This window comes from Bos grunniens, chromosome 14, assembly GCF_055505025.1.
Source record: "Bos grunniens cultivar Pamir isolate PY7600 chromosome 14, Bosgru_T2T1.0, whole genome shotgun sequence".
Taxonomy (NCBI): domain Eukaryota; kingdom Metazoa; phylum Chordata; class Mammalia; order Artiodactyla; family Bovidae; genus Bos; species Bos grunniens.
Window position 1 is genome coordinate 75138747 of NC_141178.1, and position 23756 is coordinate 75162502.

The following is a 23756-nucleotide window of genomic DNA, read 5'->3' on the forward strand; positions in this document are numbered from 1 at the left end:
TCAGTTTTCTCATCTGTGAAATAGGGGCACGATTCCCCCACCTCAGTGGGTTCTTGGGAGTAATACATATAGCAGGGTTTGGGGTAACTAGAGGCACAAACCAGCACTGGTCTCTGTTAGAGTGGGCACCGCTGCCTTCATGCAGTCTGCTGTGCAGCCCCGATACCAGGGCTCCTGCCTGGCCCCTCGTCCTCCAGCCTGGTCCAGCAATCTGCTTTCCACAGTGAGGTTAAGACGGTGTCTCTAAAGGGCCATGTGCGGCTGTCCTCTGCCTGGAGCCCATCGATGCTCCCTGTGGTCCTCAGGCCCAGGCTCCTTGCTGAGGTTTCTGGACCTCTCTGTGTAGGCTCCTGTATCTTCCTGGGCTTCTCTTATTTCTCCATCTCAGCATCAGGTCCAGGAATAGTAAACTATAATCAGGCTTTTCAAGCAGGTAGTCACTCTTTTCCGTGGGCCTTTATGGTCTGGTGCAGCCTTTGCAAACCCGCAACCCCAGCTGGCTAACTCTTACTCCGTCCACCCATCAGTCCCTCAAGGAAGGCTTGCAGGCCTCTCTGTCTTTCCCAGCAGAGCTCAGTGCCGCCCTATGGGCTCGTAAACTGCCCTGCACACCCCATTATCATCCTTAGCATCTCAACTGCAGTTGCTCACTTACTTGTTAAGTATCCTCTAAGATTCTAAGCTCCTTGAAGACAGGCAATGTGTGTGTGTGTGTGTGTGTGTGTGTGTGTGTGTGTGTGCACGTGCATGGAGTGGAGAGGGGAGTACAAAGCCGAGTGTCTGAGTGCAACACCCTAGTCGGGAGGCCACCCCAGACCCCAGGGGCCCTGTAGGCAGGTGGCAGTGGGTGGTGGGTGGTGACAAGGGCTGTGACAGCCACGCAGGCAGAGAACACATGTGGCTTGTCTTTGCGTCAAGGCCCGAGCCTCTGTGAAGTGCTCCAGAGTGGAGTCCCCTCCAGGAGAACCAGCCCTGGCTACAGCCCAGCCTGCAGGGCAGAGGATGGAGGCTTCTCCCCAGTGCAGTGCGACCCGGCCCAGGGCAGCTGCTGGTGCGTCCTGGGCAGCGGAGAGGAGGTACCCGGGACCCGCGTGGCCGGGAGCCAGCCGGCCTGTGAGAGTAAGTGGTGATGCCCCAGAGTGGCCCCCGGGCTGGTGGGGGTCCTGTCATCCCTTCCTTGGCCCTGGCTGGGGTGAAGGGGTCACCAAAGGTGTCCGGACAGTGAGGGAAGGAGGGGAGACAAGGGATCTGCATGAGGGATTGCAGTTGACCCCGTGACGTTGAAACTCTGTCTCAGTTCAGTTCAGGTCAGTCACTCAGTGGTGTCCGACTCTTTGCAACCCCATGGACTGCAGCACAGCAGGCTTCCCTGTCCATCGCCAACCCCTGGAGTTTACTCAAACTCATGTCCATTGAGTCAGTGATGCCATCCAACCGTCTCATCCTCTGTCGTCCCCTTCTCCTCCTGCCTTCAGTCTTTCCCAGAATCAGGGTCTTTTCCAATGAGTCAGTTCTTCGCATCAGGTGGCCAAAGTATTGGAGCTTCAGCTTCAGCATCAGCCCTTCCAGTGAATATTCAGGAGCTCAAACCAAGGCGAGCCCTTGTGGCAATCTCCCGAGCCAGTGAAGCTTGGGTGCTGGCCTCCTCGGGGGTGCCAGGTTTTGGTCTCCCCATCCTCAAGTGGGGAGGAGGGTCCAGACGGCAGGATCTCAGTGGGGGGACCTCAGAGGCATCATCCCAGCCGGGGAGCTTCAGGAATCAGTGGAGGTGTTGATTTATCTATTTTTGTTTCTACTTTAAAAGATCATTTGGGTATAAAATATTGAACTGTACATGAATATATAATATTGAAATACATTATTAGTTATTAAACATATTATTGAATTATCAATTACTTACCTTTACTTTTTCCTTTGTTCTCAAGTCACAGGACACTGGAGTCATTTTAAAATATGTGTGCACAAGTAGGTTACATTATCTGTGACTTCTGTTTCAGAGCAGTAAATGAAGACATTGCAAAATATTTATTACAAGTTGGGATGTTGGGTCTGGCATGGTTGAGAAATGCTGCACAAAATGACTAATTTTATGGCAGTTGCCTTTCTTCTGTTGTTCTTACTGTTTTGTTGCCTTATTATTATTATTATTATTTTTAACATTTTCAGTCTTTAGGCAACATTTTGGAACTGCAGACACATTTAATTAAGTCTAGTGATTTCTATGTGTAAAGAGAATTTTTACATTTGTAGAGTGATATTTATATTTGTAAAGAGAGAGGGGAGTCTTCAAAAGAAGGGTGGGAAGGAGGAGTCAATGCTCTCTTCGCGGGGCTCTGTCTCCTTCCTCAAACCTGCGGTGCGTGCCCAGGGCTCTCACTACACGCCTTTTCTCCCAAGACCTTGAGTCTCCCAGTCTCTATGGGTTCTGTTCAAGACCCTTAGCCACTGCCACCATGCAGGGAACATAGCAGGTGCTCAATGGGTGTTTATAAGAGCCCCCTGCCGGGTGTTGCCGAGAGCAACGAGTGTCAGCCTTAGCGTCAGACACATTGAACTTACAGGACATCGAAGAGTGGTCCGCACTGTCGGGACCCAAGGAACAGACTGCTGAGTGTCCTGCAGGAACAGGTCTGGGAGCAGAGCTCTTCTGGGGTCTGAAAGACCCCCTGTGTCTTGGCCCTGCCAGGATTCCATGATCGTAGCTCACCTGTGCAGAGATTCACCTACTAAAACGTGCTTGTCACATCATACGCCCCATTTTTGCTCCCCCAGGGATGCAGGTAAATAGATAGAAGAGTCCTACTCTCCATTTTATAGATGGCAAAACTGGGACTCACAGAGGGTCATTAACGTGTTGAAAGCCACCCAGCTAGCAAGTGGAACAGCAAGCACTTTGAGTTCCCCAAAGCTTCTTCCTGCTGACTTGCTACAGAGTCTGGGGAGAAAGCTCAGATGACGGGGTCAAACAGATAGACCCAAGTGTCAGCTCTGCCAGCACCCTTGCTGGGTAACCCTGGGCGAGTCCCTTAATCTCAAGTTCCCAATCTGTAACTTGTGGGCATGGGGAGGGGGAATCATAGCTATTTCTTATGACCATTGTTAGGGTTAATTCAAATAGTCTCTGTAAACTGCTTAGCCTGGTGGCTAAGAGCCAACTCCATGAGCCCACTGCAAATGCCAGCACACAATCTTGTCCAGAGGCCATTGTCCTTACTAGACAGGGGCCCAGGCTGCACCCTGAAGATCCAAGTGAGTCATTCTCCATCCGAGGACCCCAAGTAACCTTGAGTCATGTGAGGCTCGAAAGCTTTAAAGCCAGATATATACAGGCAGCAAGTCTGTGCTCTAGAGTCAGATAATTAACTATCTTTAGCCAGGTATGAAATTGTCACTGACCATGTCTGTTTTTTAATTTACTCATTCATCTATTGATTTAACACACACTCCTGGAGCTTGTGGTCCAGGTCAGCCTTGGGCCCTGGGTAAACAGAGGAGAGACGTCCTCTCCCCTTCTGTGGCTCAGTCCAGCGGGGAGCCTGGAATGCAGATAGTCTTGTATAATTGATCACAAGGCAGTCTACTCCAGGGGGCCTGAGGGCTTGGATAAAGGTGGCTAAAGCAAGCCTGGAAGAACTGTGAAAAGTGTTAGAAAGTTAAAGGGGTTGAGCTGATAACTGACGACCCAAAAAGAAATCTTCTAGGCAGATAAGCAGATAGAAAAAGGAAGGACATGGGCTGTACAATGCATATGGTTGGGAAATAGCAACTCTGCCCTGGGGCAAAGCGAGGCTGGAGAGGAGACCAGAGCAGAGAGGAAGTCAGGCCAGCAGGCACTCGGGAGACTTGAGAACTGAGTCCAGCTCCATACATTTCTCTGCTGGCGGGGGGAGTGGATTGAACATGGAAGCAGAGGGCAGGGGGTGAGGCCCGAACACACGGAGCTGTGAGGAAGCTTCAGTGGCCGTTCAGGGAGAAGATGACGCATGTCTAAATAAAGGATATACGGTGGGGATGAAGAGAAGTCAAGAAGCTGTGAGCCACAGCTGAGCTGGTGGGCAGAGGCAGTGGGACCCTCTGAGTTGGCTGCCATGTTTCTGGCTAAAGGCACCAGGCTTCAAGCTGGGGTTGCTGAAGCTGGAGCAGGCGTGGGAAGGCGTGGGCAGCAGACGCTGAGCCTGGCCCTGTTGGCTCTGAGGTGGAGGAGACTGGGTGAGAACTGGACTTAGAGATGAGAAGGTGCTCCAGAGGGCCTGAGTGGAGTTGAAGATGTGAGAGTCATCTCTGCTCAAAGTGAAGGTGAAGTTGAAGTTGAAATGAAGTCGCTCAGTCGTGTCTGACTCTTTGTGACCCCATGAACTGTAGCCTGTCAGGCTCCTCTGTTCATGGGATTTTCCAGGCAAAAATACTGGAGTGGGTTGCCATTTCCTTTTCTGCTCAAAAGTGCTATCAAAGTGTTAGTCATTCCATCGTGTCTGACTCTTTGTGACCCCATGGACAGTAGCCCGCCCGTCTCCTCTGTCTGTAGAGTTCTCCAGGCAAGAATACTGGGGTGGGTAGTGTTCCCTTCTCCAGGGGATTTTCCCTGATCCAGGGGTGTCTGTTAAAATGAGAGGATGGGATTAGCCAACAGGAGGGTGGAGAGGGAGCGGGCAGGCCCAGGCTGGCCTGAGGGAAGGGAGGGTGAGGGGGGCCGTGCTCATGAGCAGAAATGGGAGGTGGAGGCGCTCAGCATTGGTGCCGGGTAGGTGCCCACAGCCGCCCCTTTCCTCCCCCCAGGTCCGCAGTGCCCGCTGCCCTTCAGCGTGGCAGACGTGGCTGGTGGGGCTATCCTGTGTGAACGCGCCTCAGGCCTGGGCGCGCCCGCTGGGCAGCGGTGCCAGCTACGGTGCAGCCAGGGCTACCGGAGTGCCTTCCCATCGGAGCCGCTGCTCTGCAGCGTGCAGAGGAGACGCTGGGAGTCCCGGCCGCCCCAGCCCCACGCCTGCCAACGTGAGTGGCCCCAGAAAGGTCTGCCCGGAGTCCCGCTCCCCACCCCCAGGGCTTGGGGCGGAGGCCTTCATTTTCCCCACCTGAGGGTAGCGTGTGGCATCAGAGCAGGACAGAGCACTCAATGCAGCATTGTCTTCTAGAATGATCAAGTGTGCTTCCCAGGCCCCTGGGGCAAAGCTTCATTTGTGGCTTCTCTGGAGCAATCTGCTCCCTGAGACACATTCCACTGTTTCTGGCTCCCATGGGAAGTCCTGGATACAGGACTATTCTCAAGGTGTAGATGCTTCAGTGGCCATGTTGGTTACTAAGATGCCGACAAGCTCAGAGTTGCTGATCTGGCTTCTGGGGTCACAGTGACACTGCCACCCCAGCCTCTCCCCTCCCCGCCTCCGCTCAGTCCGTCTGTAGCTCCGGGCTGTGGCGTCTGTTCTGATCACTATGGACTTGGGCCGTATTTAAATATGGGCAGCTCCTTTCTCCTGCTCTCACAGCGAACCCACTTTGACATGTTCGTGGCTGTGACGTGACACAAAACTCTGACTGTGTCCGCCTAGGCAAAGGCTGGCTGTACTTACTCACAGCCAGGCAGGGCAGGGGTCAGCACAGGGCAACAGGAGGGGCATTCAGGAGAGAGACCCAGATTCTGGGACTGACTGTCACAAGGCTCTGGGTGGCTGGCAGGGGGGCAAAGGACACAAATTTGTCACAAAGCATTCTGAAATAGAGAATGCTATCCAGAAAAAAGTTCAGAATGTGATTTGGACAAATAAGTGACTTGTCCCCCTGATGGTGACTGAGTAGCTGGAAATCAGAGCTAGACTTGTTGTGAGTGAGGGACTTGGGGGAAGAGAGGCGTGGGTCCTGAATTCCTAAAATGGAGTGCAGGCTTCCTGTGTACGTTTGTGCAGGTTGCACACTGCACAACTTCAGTCTTGCACATAGGCTGCGGTATCTACTCTCAACTGGCCAAAGCAGGTGTCATGGCCCTGTTTGAGTGCAAGGTATTATGGAAGATTTTCCAAGAAGAATGTCCAGGACCTCAGCCTGGGTTTAGAGGCTGAGGCAGGACTGAGCTTGCTGTGAGGGTGCTAAGTGATTTCAGAGACAAGCTGGCGTGCTGGAAAGTAGCTAGACCCAGAGGCTGACAATGCAAGATGGCAGCACTTGTGAACTCCAAGTAAAATGAAGAAGGGTTCGTTTTGCAGAGAAAAAAAACAAAAGAACCCCATAGCTCTTTGCCCTTGTCTGCTGACCTCTGGTGCTCGCTCGCAGGGCCCCAGTTCTGGCAGACTCTCCAGACCCAAGCGCAGTTCCAGCTCCTGCTCCCTCTGGGCAAGGTGTGCAGTGCCGACTACTCAGGCTTGCTGCTGGCGTTCCAGGTCTTCCTGTTAGACGAGCTCACGGCCCGCGGCTTCTGTCAGATCCAGGTATGTGCCCACAAGCGGGGCTCGGACTGAGCTCAGGGTCTTTGGGCAGAGAACCTCAGGGCTCAAATGAACCTGCAGTTCAACCCTCATTCATTTCACCCACTGAGACCCAGGATGAGAAAGCAGCTCAGACAAGACTAATGACACAGAGGTAGAGGTGGGATTGGTACCCATCTCACTGGCCATTCTGTCTGCACACAGATGCCACTCCAAATGTGTGCCAAGCACTTAGACTGTGCCAGGCACTCTGCACCCCTTGGCATGGCATAGCTAATGCAGACCTCACGGGGACCCTATTATTATTACCATTTTGTGATGAGTTAAAATAGTTGGGCAGTCACACAACTGAGAAATGGTAGAGCCACAGAATCCCCTGCTTTTACACAGCACCTTCTCATTCACCTTCTCATTCACCTCTGACACCCCAGCTTCTGATAAACTGACACCCCCAGGACTCCACACAGAAGCTCCTGGCTGTTGCTTTTGAAAGAGCATGATGCAAAGAGTGCACAGAGAGGCTCGTGTGGATCCCCGGCCCTGCCTGGTGCTGCCCTCGAGTTAACCGGGCCCTACCACCATCCATCCTCCCACCCTGCCCTGCAGATGGTCAGCAGGCACTGTGGAGCGTGCTTAGGTGGAGCAAGAAGCCAGGCTGCGTGGTCACACTGGAGGAGCCAGTGGGTGCTTCCCGGGAGGGAGGGTCGTGTCCTGCTGGGTGTGGGTCTTGCGAGGACTTGGGCAGTCAGCAGAAATTGTTTCTCCAGTGAATTATGGCCCCATGAATTTGGAGTGTCTGAGCTTTCTTTATCTCTGTGTGTGTGTACACACGCGTGCCCTTTTTATTATTTTCTGAGAATCTTTACATTTTTTTCTAAGTGTATTTTTTGTAGTCTATCTTATTTTCACATATACATGTATCTATTGTTTTTCAATCCTTTCCCCATGTACGTTGGCTCTTAACGCCACTTAACACCTCTGTCTACAAGCTGTGTCACCAAGGCAGGTGATTCAACCTCTCTGGACCCAGAACCTCAGTTTCCGGCTCTCTCAAGGCTGCGCCCTCCCAAATGGCTCCCACGAGGCGGTGGGGATGCAGAGCAGCCTTTCAAAGGACAGGGGAGGGCCCGGGAGTTCCGATCGCCCCGGGGCCAGCTCCCAGGTCAAGGGTCAGTCTTGTTCTCTCCGGGACCTCCTCCAACAGTAAGATAAGCCAGTTTCGGTGCCCGGCGTAGGCTCGGCAAAGCTGGCTCCCGGCTTCATGTTCCTGAACTCCCGTCTGCATCTCCGTGCAGGTGAAGACGGCGGGAACCCCTGTCTCCATCCCCGTGTGTGACGACTCCTCGGTGAAGGTGGAGTGTCTGAGCAGGGAGCGGTTAGGAGTCAACATCACGTGGAAACTGCAGCTTGTGGACGCGCCCCCCGCCTCTCTCCCAGACCTGCAGGACGTTGGTATGTTTTCTTACACTGCTGCCCTGAGACCAAGCAGACTCCTTGGGTCTCAGTGTCCCCGTCCGTCGGATGGAGCCAGTGCGGCCCCAGCGCCTCCCTGTGGGGCCAGAGAGCCCATCACGTGCCTGGCCCGTGGGTGGAGCTGGTTACTGAGAAGTTTATAAAAAGCAATAGAGTTCTGGCCCATAGCTGACTAGTGCTAAATATAATAATACCCTCTGACTGCTTTTGAGAATGTTTTCTAATTCTTCTCTTGGTTTTCTGGGCACAGAGAAGGAAGACACATGTGAGGAAGGGGACAATGAGGTAGGGTGAGGGAGTCCTTGTTGGTTTATAATTTTTGCTCATTCTACTTCCAATCAGAGAACTTCTCAGACCACTGACACTGTTTACATCCATCAGTACACTATTTGGAACTGTGCAGTGATGGTATGGATGAATTGAGAATAGAAAGACTTAAGAGGGAGTAGCGTGGACTTTATGATTGTTATTCTGAGCCAGGGTGGGACGCAACCCATGGTCTTCTGACTAGATGGTGAGAACTTCTCCTATTTCTCCTGCACTATCTTGGGGCCAAACACCCAGGGTCAGGCCTGGGTGGAGCTTGACCGCTGCTCTATGAGGGAGAAGTCGAAGAAGAGACCAGAATGTAACCCAGGAGGCAGGCTGTATATCAGCCATTCTGCAGTGCTTGTGACAGTAATTATTAATACCACTTCTCCCCATAGCATTATGAATTGTGTTGTTGTTATTTAGTCTATAAGTCATGTCAGACTCATTTGTGACCCTGTGGACTGTAGCCTTCCAGACTCCTTTGTCCATGGGATTCTCCAGGAAGAATACTGGAGTGGGTTGCCATGTCCTTCTCCAGGGGATCTTCCCGACCCAGGGATTGAACCTACATCTCTTACGTCTCTGCATTGGTAGGCGGATTATTTACCGCTGAGCTGCCAGAGAAACCCCAGCATTATGAATTAAGAGCCCCTTTTTGTTGTTCTCTGACAACAGGCTGCACAATTTGGGTGTGTTTGAAGCTGCAGATGGATGTGATGTTTATTCCTGGCATCCATGGCCTGGGGCTTCCTTCACAATAGCCGTCGTGGCGGGGACGTTCGTTACGTGCTGGGGTGTCCCAGCTCTAGGTGTGGGGCTTGCTCACCTGCTTCCTTCCTAGGAAACCCTCGTAGTTCCACAGCTGGAACGTTGCCAGCTTCAAGCTGAACGTTGAGGTGGAGGCTCCACTTTCCCTTCGAGCGGCCCCATCACGTCCTGTCTTGTAATCCCCACCAACCTCAAAAGGGGACTTCCCAGCCCATTTTTCAGATGGGGAAACTGAGGCTCGGAGATGGTGGCTTGGCAAAGGCTGAGACAGCTGTATACCTGGATAATGCACGTTAGATGAGTGACTGGGGTCCTGATATTCTCTACCAGCGAGGGTCACATTGCATGCGTGCTTGCAAAGTCACTTCAGTCATGTCTGATTATTTGCGACCCTGTGGACTGTAGCCCACCAGGCTCCTCTGTCCATGGGATTCTCTGGGCAGGGATACTGGAGTGGGTTACCATTCCGTCCTCCAGGAGATCTTTCCAACCCGGGGATGGAACCCTTAAGTCTCACGCCTCCTGCATTGGCAGGCAGGTTTTGTCCCATTAGCACCACCTGGGAAGCACTGAGGGGCATACTGCTGTCGCAGAAATAGCACGAGCTGGAGACCTGGGTTGGAGTCCTATACGCGCTTCTGACTCTGTGACTTTAGCACGAGCTGGAGACCTGGGTTGGAGTCCTATACGCGCTTCTGATTCTGTGTGACTTTGGGTCAATCAAGCCTCTTCTCTGAACCTCAGTTTCTCCATCTGTAAATTGAGACACGGGGTAAGGCCTGTGTCTCCTTTCAATGTGGACATTCCGGAAGCTCTGCACCTGGACCGACCCCAGCAGGAACAGTGAGGTGACACCCCTGTCTCCTCTTGTCTTGCAGAGGAGGCCTTGGCAGGCAAATATCTCGCTGGGCGCTTTGCAGATCTGATCCAGAGCGGAACATTCCAGCTTCATCTGGATTCCAAGACGTTCTCAGCAGACACCTCCATCCGCTTCCTCCAAGGGGACCGCTTTGGCACCTCTCCCAGGACACAGTTTGGGTGCCTGGAAGGATTCGGCCGAGTCGTGGCCGCCAGCGATGCCAGTCAGGATGCACTGGGGTGTGGTAGGTGCCTCCTGTCTCCCTGGACCACTGTTACCGGGCCGTGCCAGTTGGGGGGATGGCCACAGAGCTCTGACGGAGGTTATTCCGACATGCAGAGTGGGAACCCTTCATTTATTTGTTCAGTGGAAGCGTTTCAGATGTCTAGCTGTGAGTGTGGGCATGTAGTTATCGCCCACCAGGTAGTAGCTAAAACTGGGAGCAGCATGGCAGAAGGAAGCAGCCCCGTGTTTGGGGTTATCCATCCTCTTCGCCCTTGCCAAGCACAGACCCGTAGCCTGGGCTGCACTGCGTTTGTGGAGAAGGCCGGCGTCCACCCTGTGCATGCTCTGTGACTTATCCCAGTCTGGTCACAGCAGTACCTTTCTCACCACCATCCCCGGATGGCCAGCAATCAGCCCAGGGCATGGAGGCTCAGGGGCAGTGAGTCCTGGTGGAGGTCACGGGGCGTTCTTGGCCTGACACACGAGCAGCCTTGGAAGCACCCTCACTAACCCGTGCCTGCCGGCTCCCTGAATGGAAGCTCTGTGCATTTCCTGTCGCTGCTATAACACATGGCTGCAAGCATTGCGGTTTAAAACAACGCCTGCTTATATGCTGCTGTTCTGTGGGTTTGAATTCTCACATGGGCCAAATCCAGGTGTCGTCTGGCTGCATTCCTGCCGGAGGCCCTGGAAGGGAATCAGTTTCCTGCGTTTTTTTCCAGCTTCTAGAAAGTGCCCATGTTTCTCGGCCCTTGGCTTCCTTCTTTCATCTTCAAAGCTGGAAGTGCTGTAGTTCTCAGGCCGTTCATCTGCCATCACAGCTCCCTTGGACGCTTCTCTCGCTTCTTCTTCTTTTTTTTTTTTTTCAAAGTAATGGTTGTTTAAATTTTTTATCTATCTATTTATTTATCTTTGGTTGTGCTGGGTCTTTGTTGCTGCAGGTGGGCTTTCTCTGGTTGCTCGGGTGAGGGCGGCTCTTCCTTGCGGCGTGCAGGCTTCTCGCTATGGCGGCTTCTCTTGTGCAGCGTGGGCTCTGGGACAGACAGCCTTCAGCAGTCGTGGCTCACGGGCTTAGTTGCTCCTTGGCATGTGGAATCTTCCCGGACCAAGGATCGAACCCATGTCCCCGTGTTGGCAGGTGAATTCCTATCCACTGTAAGACCGGGGAAGTCCATTCTTTCATTTCTTTTCTTTAAATTTATTTTTTAGTTTATTTTATTGGCGTGTAATTGCTTTGTAGAGTTGTGCTAGTTTCTGCTGTACAACAAAGTGAATCAGCTGTATGTGTGACTACACACAGCTGGATAATTCAGCACACTCTCCCTCTTTAAGGCCAGTTGACTAGCGACCTTATTTCCATCTGCAACCTTGGACTCCCTTTGCCACGTGACCTCATGTGTTTACAGTTTCCAGGGACTAGGACGTGGACCTCTTTGGGGGCCATTGTTCCATCTGCTACTGAAGCTTCCAGAGTCTCACAGTGAGAAGCTGCCTCCCACATGACGTGAGACACAGAAGCTTTTTTATGGAGCTGAAGAGAGAGAAGATGTTTCTCAGTTATTTATTTTTCCACTATTGATATTGGTTGCCACACAAAAGCTACAAGGCGTCTCCTATCGTGAAATCCATGCCAAGTTCTAAGCTCCACACTAGATATCACATGCTGCTAACTCAGCACAGAAACCAGAGACAATGCTTCTTGCTAGTGTTTACAGAGGATCTTGCAGTTGACAAGGCATCGTCGCCAATACTCGGCCATCACAGTTGCCCCCAGTGGCAAGTCATCCCCCCACTGGACAGGTGAAGGGGTGGAGGCCAGATGAGGGGAGGCCATGGGTCTGCAGTGCCTAGAGCAGGGCTGACTCAAAGAAGGGGTTTGGTTCTCTGTGGATGAGTCACCCTAGGTCCTCCGGGACCAGCCCTCATGATCCTTCCACCTGGAAGAGCTGCCCAAACAAAGAGAACAAGAAGCAGAAGCAGGTGTGAATGGTGCCACCCCCTAGGGTGGGTGAAGCAGGGTCACTGCAGTGGGGGTCTCTGCAGCACCTGGCGCTGGATCCTCAGACTCACTGTGAAGGGCCCTGGGCTCCACTGCCAAGAAAAGACTCGAGTGTGTGTGAGGGTGTGTATGTGTGTGTGTGTGTACATCTGACTATGCATATTGTGAGTGTGTGTATGTGTGAGATAATGTGTATGAGTATGTATATGTGTGTGTGAGAGAGTGTGTGAGTCTGTGTATATGTGTTTACGTGTATGAGTGTGTGTGTGCGTGTGTGAGAGTGTGTACATATGGGGGTGTGTGTGTGAGTGTATGTCTGAATGTGTGTCTGTATGAGTGTGTTGTGTATGTGTATGTGTGAGAGTGTGTGTATGTGTGAGAGAGAGAGCGTGTGTGTGTGTGTGTTGGGAGGAGGGTGTTTTTAGGATCACCCCAGGTGGTGTTGATAAGGGGTCTGAGAGCCCCCTCTGAGGCTCAGTGACCTCGGGTGCCCCCTCTGGAACATGCAGCCAAGAGGTGGGGCAACAGGAGATGGCGAGAGGGGCCTGTCAAGTGCCAGTTCCCCATTTCCTTGTAAAATAAAGGGGGTGGCCTGGAATCTGGGCCTGGGTTTTCTCTAGGGACCTTGAGTGATGGTTAGATGAGCATTTCCTGTCTCCCAGGACAGACAGTCCTGCTCAAGTAGTAGATGGGAGGAAAAGCTGAACCAGGAGTGCAGGCAGGCTTTCCTGGTGGGGTTGAGCAGTGAGGGACTGGGAATCAGAACCTGGCCTGGGGTGACCAGGCTCCAGAGAGTGGGAGCCCCAGGGTGGGCCTGGGGAAGGGGCCGAGAGAAAGGTCTGGCAGGGGCTGCAATTGCTCCAGGAGGTGGCCACCTTTCTCTGTAAAGAGCCAAAGCAAGTCTTTTAGGCTTTGCAAACCATTCTCTTTCTGTCTCGAGGACTCAAGTCATCCATAGTGGGGAGAAAAACACTGTGTTCTAAGTAAAAGTTCATTTGCCAAACAGCAGGTGAGCAGTATTTGGCCCAAAGGCTGCAGTCCGCCCATCCTAGCTCTATATAAACCTACATTCTGTTTGTCAACTGCGGCAGCTTTTTACTGATTCACAAGGAATTGTTGAGCACACCATTCATCCCCACCCCTTACTCCAAATGCTCAGAAAGGTCCAGAGTGGAATTCACAAAAGCAGTACCAAAAGCCCTGGGTTTTCTCCAGTATCCGTGATAACATCCATCCTCTACTGAGTTTCTGGTCCAGAGAGTCTAATCCCATGGGATGGACAAAGCAGTGGGGGGAGTACAATTGACAGTGTCAGGAAGCTGGAAGTCTTGGAAGTCAGATCTGGGTTCAAGCCATGGTTCCACCACTTTCGCAGTGTGAGTTCTTGGGACACTGCCCATCTTCACTAGGAATCATCTGGAAACCAGGGACAGTAATATCTATTTCATGGTGGGGGGCTGCAATTTGCATAGCAGAATGTAATCGACACAAAGCACGTCTATTCACACATAGTGAAACTTCAGCAGATGGTTTTGTTGTCAGTTGGCTACGTGAGATTTCAACTCAGCTGTGCTGGTTCCAAAATCTTTGTTCTGTCCTCAGATTCACAAGTCTCCCTTCTCAACAAGGGCTCTTGGTGAAATCATGCCCTCTGATCCTTGTTTCTGTTCTAATTGACTCTTTTCCCTTCTGAAGTGCATCTGGAACACAGCTGTGAGGCTACAAGCAGAGCATTGTCCTGTGGAGATGAGGCAGGGTTTCTGTGTGCCGTCTTGGGGGGTTAATCTGGATGGTCCCCTGGGAGGGCAGTGACTCAGGGGGACCAGTGGGAGTATCTGCCTCCCGTGACTCCCCAGGCAGGGCCGTCTTGACCTACGCAGTACCTGCTGCAGGAGCGGGAGGCTTTGTTTGCAACACCCATGGGGTCAGTTACGTTCACCCTCTTGCCTCAAGGCCAGCCAAATGGCTTTCCCTCGGAATTACCTGCAGGCAGCCTTCATGCCAAATTGGCCCGTTAAGGAGAATCCCAGGGAAACTGTCTGGATTTTCCATCTTCGTTCTGGACAACATTTGCTCACTCATTCACTGCAAGTTCTTATTATAGAGCTAGTTCTCTATGGATTTTTTTCCTAAAGTAACAAATTGCGTCTTGTTTCCTTCCCCCCTTCCTCCTTTCCTTTCTTCCTTCCTCTTTCTTCCTCCCTCCTTCTTCCTTCCTTCCATCTCTCTATCCATCCGTCCATCCTTCCATTAATCCTTCCATCCATCCATCTTTCCATCTATCCCATCCAAACTTTCAAAATGCAATTATGTGTCAAACACATAATGTGAAATACTCAGGGAACCAAAAGTCATAGCCTTATTTTCAAAGAGCTCACAGTCTAGCTGAGGCGAGGTTAAGTGAAAAGACAGCTAAAATATCATGTGAAAAGCCTTTTGCATCATGGTCAGGGCAGTCAGAGAAGGCTTACCAAGTTAGCAAAGGCTGGTGAGTAGAAATTGCTGCTTGGATAAGAGCAGACAAGCAGTGGTGTGTATGTATGTGTGTGTATGTGTGTGTGCGCCCCTGTGTTGAGGCTGCTAAAGTGATGGACACTCCAGAAATGGAGATTAGTGCAAAAACAGGCAGTTAGGAAGTGCTGTGGATTTTATGGGGCCAGTGCACACACAGAGTCGAACACGACTGAAGTGACTTAGCAGCAGTAGCAGCGCATGGTTCGTGCGGTTGGAGAATGTGGGTGTGGGGAACGTGGCAAAAGATGGAGCTGGAATGGTCGGCGGGGACCAGCGTGGAGGTGCCTAGGGGCACAGCAAGGGGCTTGGCCTGGTGGGGTCACATTAGGGGAATTTTAAATTGGAGAGTGACAGGGCCAGGCCAGGGGTGGGCTTGAGCAAAGCGGGCTAAGGAGGGAAGGACTGTTCCCTGTCCTCAAGTAATTTTCTTCAGCACGAATGTAGCTGCCTGATTTGGGGAAAGGGATCCGGTTGGCAGGAAGGATGGCATAACCCCAAAGCTTTGCAAAACTCACAAACTCGGGCCAAATGGCCTCATTTTACAGAGGACGGAACTGAGGCTTCAGGGGTTTTCCAGTAAGTTCCATGAGGGGATTTAGCTGAAGGATAAACACCCAATTGTTTCTGTGAAGAGGACCTACCTGCTAGAGCAGGAGGCTCACCGTGATGTTTACAAGGGTTTGTTTGGGTGGAAAGGACACTTGACGTCAGAGATGGAGAGAAACACAACACGGCTTCCTTGTGCGTGGTCGAGAGCCCTTAAGTTTACGGCAGCAAAGATCTCAGCTTTCATTTCTCTGCCTCTTCAGCTGCACCCGGGGTTCGGAGGCAGCAATTCAGGCTTGCTGCACAGGTTTTGTTTTCCTTCAGCAATGAACTTGGAGACTGCTTTAAAAAAAAAAAAAATGCCCTAGCATGGAGGTAAAAATACTAGAGATGATCAACAATGTGACTCATAGAAGTAACGAAACTCCACTCTGAGCGAGGGTGTGCATGGTGCCGGGCAGGCCGGAAAACACACGGTTCTGTTTCCAAGATGGGCCTGGGTTTCTGATTTACTCAGAAACACTACACGCATATGCATACGCAGGAGAGTAGCTGTCAGATCCACGCGGGCTCCGTTCTAGCTGGTCCCACATGTATGGGCTTCATTTCTTCGTCAAAAGAAGGTGGTTGAATTGGTGGGTGGAGAAAAGGCTTTGGTTTGGTGAGAATGGGACTGCAATCCCACTCGTATCTCCTCGCTGCCTGGTTGAACTTGACCTTGAACATCAGTTTTCTCCAGACTAAAATGGCACTGATACCTTTTCCATAAGGTGGTGACCGTGAAAGGTGGTGCTGGTGACACACCTGGCGCCGTGCTTGGCATATTCTATGACTTTACTTCCCCACTGCCCTTTGCAGCGGGCAAAGGGGCATCATGCATGAATGTCCGGAGGCTCAGCTTTCTCATCTGTGAAATGGGGGTAACATGCAAACTCCCGTATATGCTGAGGTGATGTACATGCAGTAGGTACACAGAGAAGCGCCAGACACCAAGACAGTGCTCCCAAGAGCAGGCATGCTTTTGACTCCCACCCTCCCTGAGTAACAGCTCACTTCTTCTGGAAGTTACTTGACCAACTCTCAGGAGCCCAACCCTGAACCAAGAAAAAAGGCAAGAGGGAACCTCTTTCTGCCATCCCTTGTCTGAGCTGTCCGAATCAGTGTGGCCAAGTTCATACCCTTGCCGGAGAGCAGAGCTCTTGGACGCCAACTTAGAACCTTTAGGAGACGGGTGTCTGTCCAGTTTGGGTTTCTGTTTCCCAGCTCGTATCCTGTTGGAGGAAGCACAGTAAGAAGGGCTGCGAGTGTTAGAGTCAGAGGGACAGAGGCCCCGAGAGTCCGCAGACTGACAGGGGCACACAGGCAGAAGCGAAGGAGGGGAGGGAGGCATCCAGGGTGCCCACAGGAGCAGGTCCCCACTCCCAGGGTCACACCTGGGGTTTCTGAGGAAATCAGAGCCTCAATACCCTGACCATGAGGGCCTCTGTCGATCCCATGCCCTGGGCATCTCACCTCCTGGTAGCCCCAGGTCTGAGCCCCGCCATCACTGAGTGACCCAGAGGAAGAGGCCATGTGAGTGGAGTCAGATAGTGCTGAATGGTTGAGATCACCCCACAGGGAGGGCACCCTGTGTAGAGACAGCAGGAGTTGAGGCTACAAGGAACAACTCCCTCACCTGTAGACTGAGCACCTGTGGAGTCTGGATTATGGCACATGCTATCTGCACATCACTACCACACTCCAGTGGGATAATATAATGAATCCCTATTTTACAGAGAGGGCTTTCCAGGTGGCTCATTGCTAAAGGATCTGCCTGCCAGTGCAGGAGATATGGATTTGATTCCTGGGTCGAGAAGATTCCCCTGGAAAAGGAAATGGCAACCCACTCCAGTATTCTTGCCTGGGAAATCCCATGGACAGAGGAGCCTTGCGGGCTACATCCGTGGGATTGCCAACAGTTGGACATGACTTAGTGAATAAACAACAAAATGTTATAGAGGAGAAAATGGAGCCTCAGAGAAGTCCACAGTCATTTAGGCACAGGGAGGAGGGGGACTTTATTGGGTCTGTCTGACTCCAAAGTTTGCACCCCCTACTGTTTGCCACCACGTTCCCATGGCAACCTCTTTAAAGGTTTAAACCTTTTTGGTGCTCATCTTTAAAGATGTTCTCCAACTTCATCTCATGACATCCTTCTCTTTGTCCACTAAGCTTTAACTCAGTAGCTGGCTCTGTTTGGCTTTTCTCTTTCCATTCCTTGGAGAATCCAAACTTATTCCTGGCTCAGGATTTTCTCACTTGCTGTTCCCTCTGTCTGAAATTCTCTTCTGCATCCTTGCCTGGCATACACCTCACTCATCAGGTCTTACAAGTTGTCTCTCAGAGGGGCCTTCCTCACTATCATGCCCTCTGCTCCTGCTTCATCTCACTCGTATCTGACATTCTTGTCAGATACCCTCTCATCCTACCAGCCCTTTCAGCTCCTGGAGAGCAGGAACCTTGTGGACCTTTTTCACGGCTTATCCTCGACTCTTGGAGCCTGATGCACAGTGCATTCTCAGTGGGCATTTGCTAAATGAATGAGTTCTTGTCTGATTTTGGAATTTCGCAGATCCAATGCATTCTGAGGTTGTAATTGTACAGCAGGTGTCTTGTTTTTTAACCTCATTGCTGTGTTGATCTCTTCCAGTCAAGTGTCCGGAAGGAAGCTATTTTCAGGATGAGCAGTGCGTTCCCTGTCCTGCTGGATTCTACCAAGAACAGGCAGGGAGCCTGGCCTGTGTCCCCTGTCCTGAGGGCAGAACTACCGTTTATGCTGGAGCTTTCAGCCAGACTCACTGTAAGTCCTCATGGGTCCTGCCCGAAAGAGAAACCCTACAGTGCCATGCGATCCAGCAGGACACCTCAGCCTCGGCACTCCTGGAATCTGGAGACAGACAGTTCTTCATTTGGGGGGGCTGTCCCTTGTGTGAGAGGGTGTTTATTCAGCAGCAGCACTGGTCCTTACCTGTCAGATCCTGGAAGCACCTCCTTCATGCACACCAAATTGTGACAACCGAACTGTCTCCAAACAATACCAGGTATCTCTTAAATGGGGGGGCAAAATTGCCCACCCTTGAGCACCACTGGGTCCATAGCATAATCAAAGGGGCACCACCTTTGAATGTCTCTGCTCTGTTAAAACCCAGGCCAGACATTTCACTAGTGTCGCAGTCAATCCTCCTAATTCTCCTTTTAGATAAACATTATGAGCTCAACTTTTACATGTAAGAAAGCCAAGACTCATCTGACGAGACTTAGCTAAAGTCGCTCACCTAGTGTGAAAGCTGCCCCAAAAGTGACATAACTGGCCTTTGATCTTGGTATTGTCTGATTCTGAAACTTCCAATTTTTGTAAGTCAGTGTTATCAGATTTAGACGTGGAAGATGTTTTCCACCTACAGTCACCACCACCGTGTAGCTCACATTCCCTTTCTGGGCCCATGGATCTGTCGGGTCTGTGCATACGGTGGCCTTCCCGTATGTCATGTGATTTCACTCGGCCTGTTTACTTAACAGTCACCTGGGGAGGGTTGGGTTTTCCCTCGCAGGGACCCATATCTTGCCTCGTTGTGCATCTTTTCATGATACTCTGAAATGGTGTCAACATGAGGCAGCCGTGGCTACTACTATTTGAAATCTGAGTCGTGTTTGGAGTTGTAAAATAATTAATCAAAAGAGATCAAGTCCCCTTCTGTGATAGAGGAGGTCTTCTTTGGTCAGGAGAGCAGTAGAAATAGGGCGGTATTTCCAAGGAAGTAAGAAGTCAGAGGATTTCCTGAGGCCGGAAGTCCAGCATCCCTTCTAGAGAAGAGATTCTTCCCTGGGAACACAGCGTCCTTGATGTTCACACATGGGTTCCAGTCACTGCAGTCTGGGATGATGTGAGGTGCTGTCACACGGCCCGAGGGATCCTTTCTGGGAAGGGGTTCCCTGCTACGCGCTGGTCCTTGTTTGTGGAGGGCATGCTGCATACACATACGGTGGGCAGCTGAGCAGGAGGCGGGGGCTCAGGACCCCCGCCCCAAACGCATTTGCTCCCCTTTGCTCCCCACTCTCCCTCCTACTGTTGTGACCTTGGCCGAGTCACCTCCTTTCTCTGAACGTCCACTTCCAGACATGGCGGATCAAGACCAGATACGTATTTCTATTATAAATCACAGTATCAAAGCCCAGGGTGGGCAGGGCGGGCTTGTATTACGTACGTGTCAGACACTGAGCAAGACACTGGGCTGTAACAGGAAGCAGACCCAGGTGAGGTCCCTGCCCGCTGGGGAGGGAGGCAGACAGCTGCGAACCAGCCGTTCTGCAGACTGATGGAAATAATCATCGTGCTCTCAGCTCTGAGCAGAGGTGCAGGTCCAGAGGAGAGGGTGTGGCACTCAGGCGTCAAGGGACATCAAGGGACTTCCCTGAGGAAATGAGGACTGGGTGGCAAAGAGTTAACTCCCTGAGAACTGGGGAGAGCTGGGCACCAGGAGAAGAACCAGGGGGCAGAGTCAGGGTCAGGGTCCAGAAAGTGGTATCAGAGCCGGTGGTACCCACTGATGTGGACACACAGGTGCGGTGGAGGGTCAGATGGGCGGGTCCAGGTCACAGAGGCCCTTGTGGCCCAAAGGCGAGCCCAGACATTGTCCTGTGGTCAGGGTGGGGACACTGACAAGTTTGAGGCTGGGGGAGTGTGTCTGGCTCAGACATGGGACTTGGATGTCTGATCAAGGACTGGGAGCCGAGCAGATAGGGGACCCCAGAAGCACAACACTGATAGTTTTTTTTGGCCATGCAGAGCCAGAGATCGAACCTCTACCCGCCCTGCCGTGGAAGCATGGAGTCTTAACCACTGGACCACCAGGGAAGACCCAACGACACTGATGGCACTGATGGCTATATTCATCTTTGGTTCCAGGTGTCACCGACTGTCAGAAGAATGAGGTGGGCCTGCAGTGTGACCAGGACGGCCAGTACCGAGCCAGCCAGAGGGACAGGACCAGCGGGAAGGCCTTCTGTGTGGACGGCGAGGGGCGGAGGCTGCCCTGGACAGAGGCAGAGGCCCCGCTGGTGGACGCCCAGTGTCTGGGTACGCGCAGGCCACTCATTTAGCCACTCCTGGGGACAGGGCGTGCAATCCCACTGGGCTTTCTAAAGTGGGAGAGATACGCGAGATGTGTTTGTCCCAGGCTTTTATTTTGAAAACTTCTAAACTACGTAGGTATTGAAAGATTAGTAGGATGAAAAAATATTCATCACTCAGATCCAAAAATTGTTATTGTTTCGCTCTTTTAATCACTGGAAAAAAAAATTTCTGACATCATGAAACCTCACCCCTAAGTATTCAGCCTCATGAGAAATGAATTTAAAAGCCATTCATCTGCTGAGGTTTCCTTTCTTGTGGGCAGCTTGCCCCCAAAAGTGGTCAGTGTTTCTCCCTCAGTGGGATGTTAGGGGAAGACCCGAGGGCCAGTCTTTCTTCCAGAACTTACTTGCTGGGTGACCCAGGGAAAATTGCTCAGCTTCTCTGAGCCTCATGACTCCAGCAGCCTCCTGCTCACTTCCTGAGACACAGTGAGGGTCAATATCATCCTATGAAAATGACAAACGTTCACTGAGCCCAGCTCTTCGATGAGATAATGGATACAAAAGCCCTGAGTAAACTGACAGGTGTCCTACAGTCCCAAGTATAACAGGACAGGGCTCAGAACTTGTTTAATCCCATGGTGCCCTTTACGGGTCTTGTAATGCTGGGCAGGTCCGCTTCAACAGTTTCCCCATCTGCAAGATGGAGATGAAATGACTTAGCAAAGAACTAATAAATGCCAAGGATTTGTGCACGTGTGTCCACGAACAAACTTTCACGTCCATGGATAAAATCTCATGGCAAATCCAGTGAAAATCTTTATTGGTTTTTTCCACAATCCCTCCTCTTGGGCAGAAATAGCAGTCAGGGGAGTTAGAGCTTTAAGGACAGTTAGAGCTTTAAGGACTCGGTTAGGCCGATCTTTGCTGTCTTTTACAAATGAGGGAGAGAACGTTCTCAGAGGGAAGGCCACTTGCCCAAGGACCGTGGTGATGACTGCTGTTCTGGGTGCTTACATCTTAACTCCAGCCCTCTTTGCATCCCTACCACCGGCTCAGCTGTGTGGATTGTAACGCACACTTTGTAAAGCATTTCCTGGCTTGCTCTGGCCTGCATTCATCTGGAGCAGAAAAGCCCGTTCAATCAGTGGCATCAGAAATGTTTACAAGGAACACAGCTAGCTTTGCCAACTTTGATGACGCCTCCCTGAGGTGCTGTAGGAATAGCCTCCAGATAGGTCCTCCGAATCTCTGGCTTCTTAAGCAAACCTCCAAACTTACTCAGCAATAATACTGGAGACACAATGAATGAATGGCTCTAATTATCTGGGCTTCTTCAGAACTTATGCTTCTTAGATGGCTCAGTGGTAAAGAATCCATTTGCCAATGCAGGAGATGCCGAAGTCACAGGTTAGATTTCTGGGTTGGGAAGATCCGCTGGAGGAGGAAATGGCAACCCACTCCAGTATTCTTGCCAGGACAATCCCATGGACAGAGGAGCCTGGCGGGCTACAGTCCAGGGGGTCACAAAGAGCTGAACACGACTGAGCGACTGAGCATGCGTGATCAGAACAGTCTCCTAAAGGGCACCTAGAGGAAGGGGATTTTCCCACCACCTGAACTCCTGTGGCCAGTTTCACAAGCTGTGGAGGAATTGTGACCAAATAGGGTGATGTGCCTTGATGCTGACCTTTAATGCTTTCCCCATGACATCTGTAAATATGTTACGTATGTAAATTTGTAAATGACTATAAGGCATGTGGGATATTACAACTAGAGGATGTATACGTTTGAATCCTAACTCAATATTCCAAGGACTCCTTGGTAACTCAGTTCATAGATTGTTTCTATCCTCTTTGTCAATGAGTTTTTTCTCAGAGCTCTGCAATGTTGAGATCTCCATCACTGTGTTGTCTCTTAGGTGAAAACCAGCCAATTCTCTAATTGAAGTGCTAAACTTACCGCATTTATGGCTCCTGAGACTAATTTAATTGGAAACTGAAAAACTTTTCAAATTTTATTTAATCTCCTAGAAGGCTGTGAGCTTCTTGTCCATACCAACCAAGCCTTAGGGACACTGGGCTGAGTGTAAGATGGTATTTGCTGGACTGGCGCTTCTGGTCCCTATAAACAAAATATCAAGGAGTACAAAAAATAAAGAAGAAAGGAGGAGATGGGAAGGGCTGATTATGGACTGAGCACATGAACTTGGCCATTTCTAGATCAATGAGGGCCACTTTGTAAAATGAGAGTTTTTCATATCAAAGTTTCCGAAGGCTTAATGCCTGTCATTTCTATTATATTAATACTCCCCTCTCCCATCCCCACTCCAAACACACTTTTTTTTCCCCCTACACTTATTATGAAAACTGAGAACAGATTGCTTAGGATGGCCTTGAATGTACTGACATGATGAAAATCAACTCAGACACGATCTCGTTTTTAAAGCCATGGGTGTGTGTGAGGATGAGGGCTTACATGTGTTATGCTTAGTTGCTTGTGTCTGACTCGTACATATTTATCACCACATCTTCAAAAAAAAAATCAGTACTCATGTACTTCAGGGCTTATTTTTTGATAGTTACCTGCAAAATATTGGTGCTTTTGAGCGTTTTGGCTTGTAAGATGAGTTTCATTCCTTGACAGCTAGTTACCTGCCATGGATTTTTTGCTTGGTAAAGGGTGAGTTCCAAGTTTCATAGCCTTGAGAAATTTTCTTTCTCCTCTCTTGTCTAGTTCCATGAGCTCATGACTGTGTCATTGTGACAGACAGGAGCTCAGGTGTGTTGATGGGACCTAGAAAAACAGATGCTAACATATCATTTAGACAAATGCTATCATAAAAATGTCTGAGCCACATGGTGCCTATTCAGACTTACACGAACCCATGTGCACATGCTTTGTCTTTTAAAAATAATTTACTTCTTTCCAGAAAGAGGTCAAGTTGTTTAAAAATAAACATGAGATATCCTTATAAATAAGATATTTTATTTGTATCATTATAAATAAAATAATTATGAGATATCATTAGCATTCAAAGATAAGGACAAGGAAATATAAATTTATGTAGAAAAATAGTATCAATGTGAAAAAGGGAGTTGTGAGGATTAACATGTAATAGATATTCTTACTTCCAGACAATGAGATGAAAAAAAGGAGACGTGGTGAGCGATAGCTCTCAGTGTTAGCTATGAGGCAGCTTCTGGAACTACCCTTCAAAGGGAATTTGTCTTTTTGCAGTGCCCATGTGAGCAAATGCAATGGGTGGGAAGTGATTTCTTGACCTAAATCTCCTTTTGGCTTCTCTGCAGAGACCCCAGACTCTTCAGAGTCAAGTTTCATGGATATGCTTACATTTCAGTGATGCGGAAATTTGAGAAGCTTCCAGAATCTAAGGTGATCTTCAATGCTGATGTGGCTGTGATGGTCAGGTCTGAAGTTCCCGGTTCTGAGTCCTCACTGATGCAGTGCTTGGCAGGTGAGGGGCAATCGGGGGCCGGGCACGTGGGTGGTGCCATAGGAATACACGGTGCTG

At 50.6% G+C, this 23756-nt stretch overlaps 1 protein-coding gene across 1 annotated transcript in view; it reads left to right on the plus strand.

The window, feature by feature from the left end:
* Positions 1-23756, plus strand: part of TG (thyroglobulin) — a 235284-nt gene that overhangs the window by 29085 nt on the left and 182443 nt on the right. Inside the window, exons 16-23 of the mRNA XM_086337437.1 lie at positions 919-1119; positions 4777-4989; positions 6262-6416; positions 7709-7865; positions 9845-10069; positions 17799-17948; positions 20055-20225; positions 23583-23699. Of these exons, the coding sequence (XP_086193563.1) occupies positions 919-1119; positions 4777-4989; positions 6262-6416; positions 7709-7865; positions 9845-10069; positions 17799-17948; positions 20055-20225; positions 23583-23699 (1389 nt within the window). The remainder of the gene's footprint in view (positions 1-918; positions 1120-4776; positions 4990-6261; positions 6417-7708; positions 7866-9844; positions 10070-17798; positions 17949-20054; positions 20226-23582; positions 23700-23756) is intronic.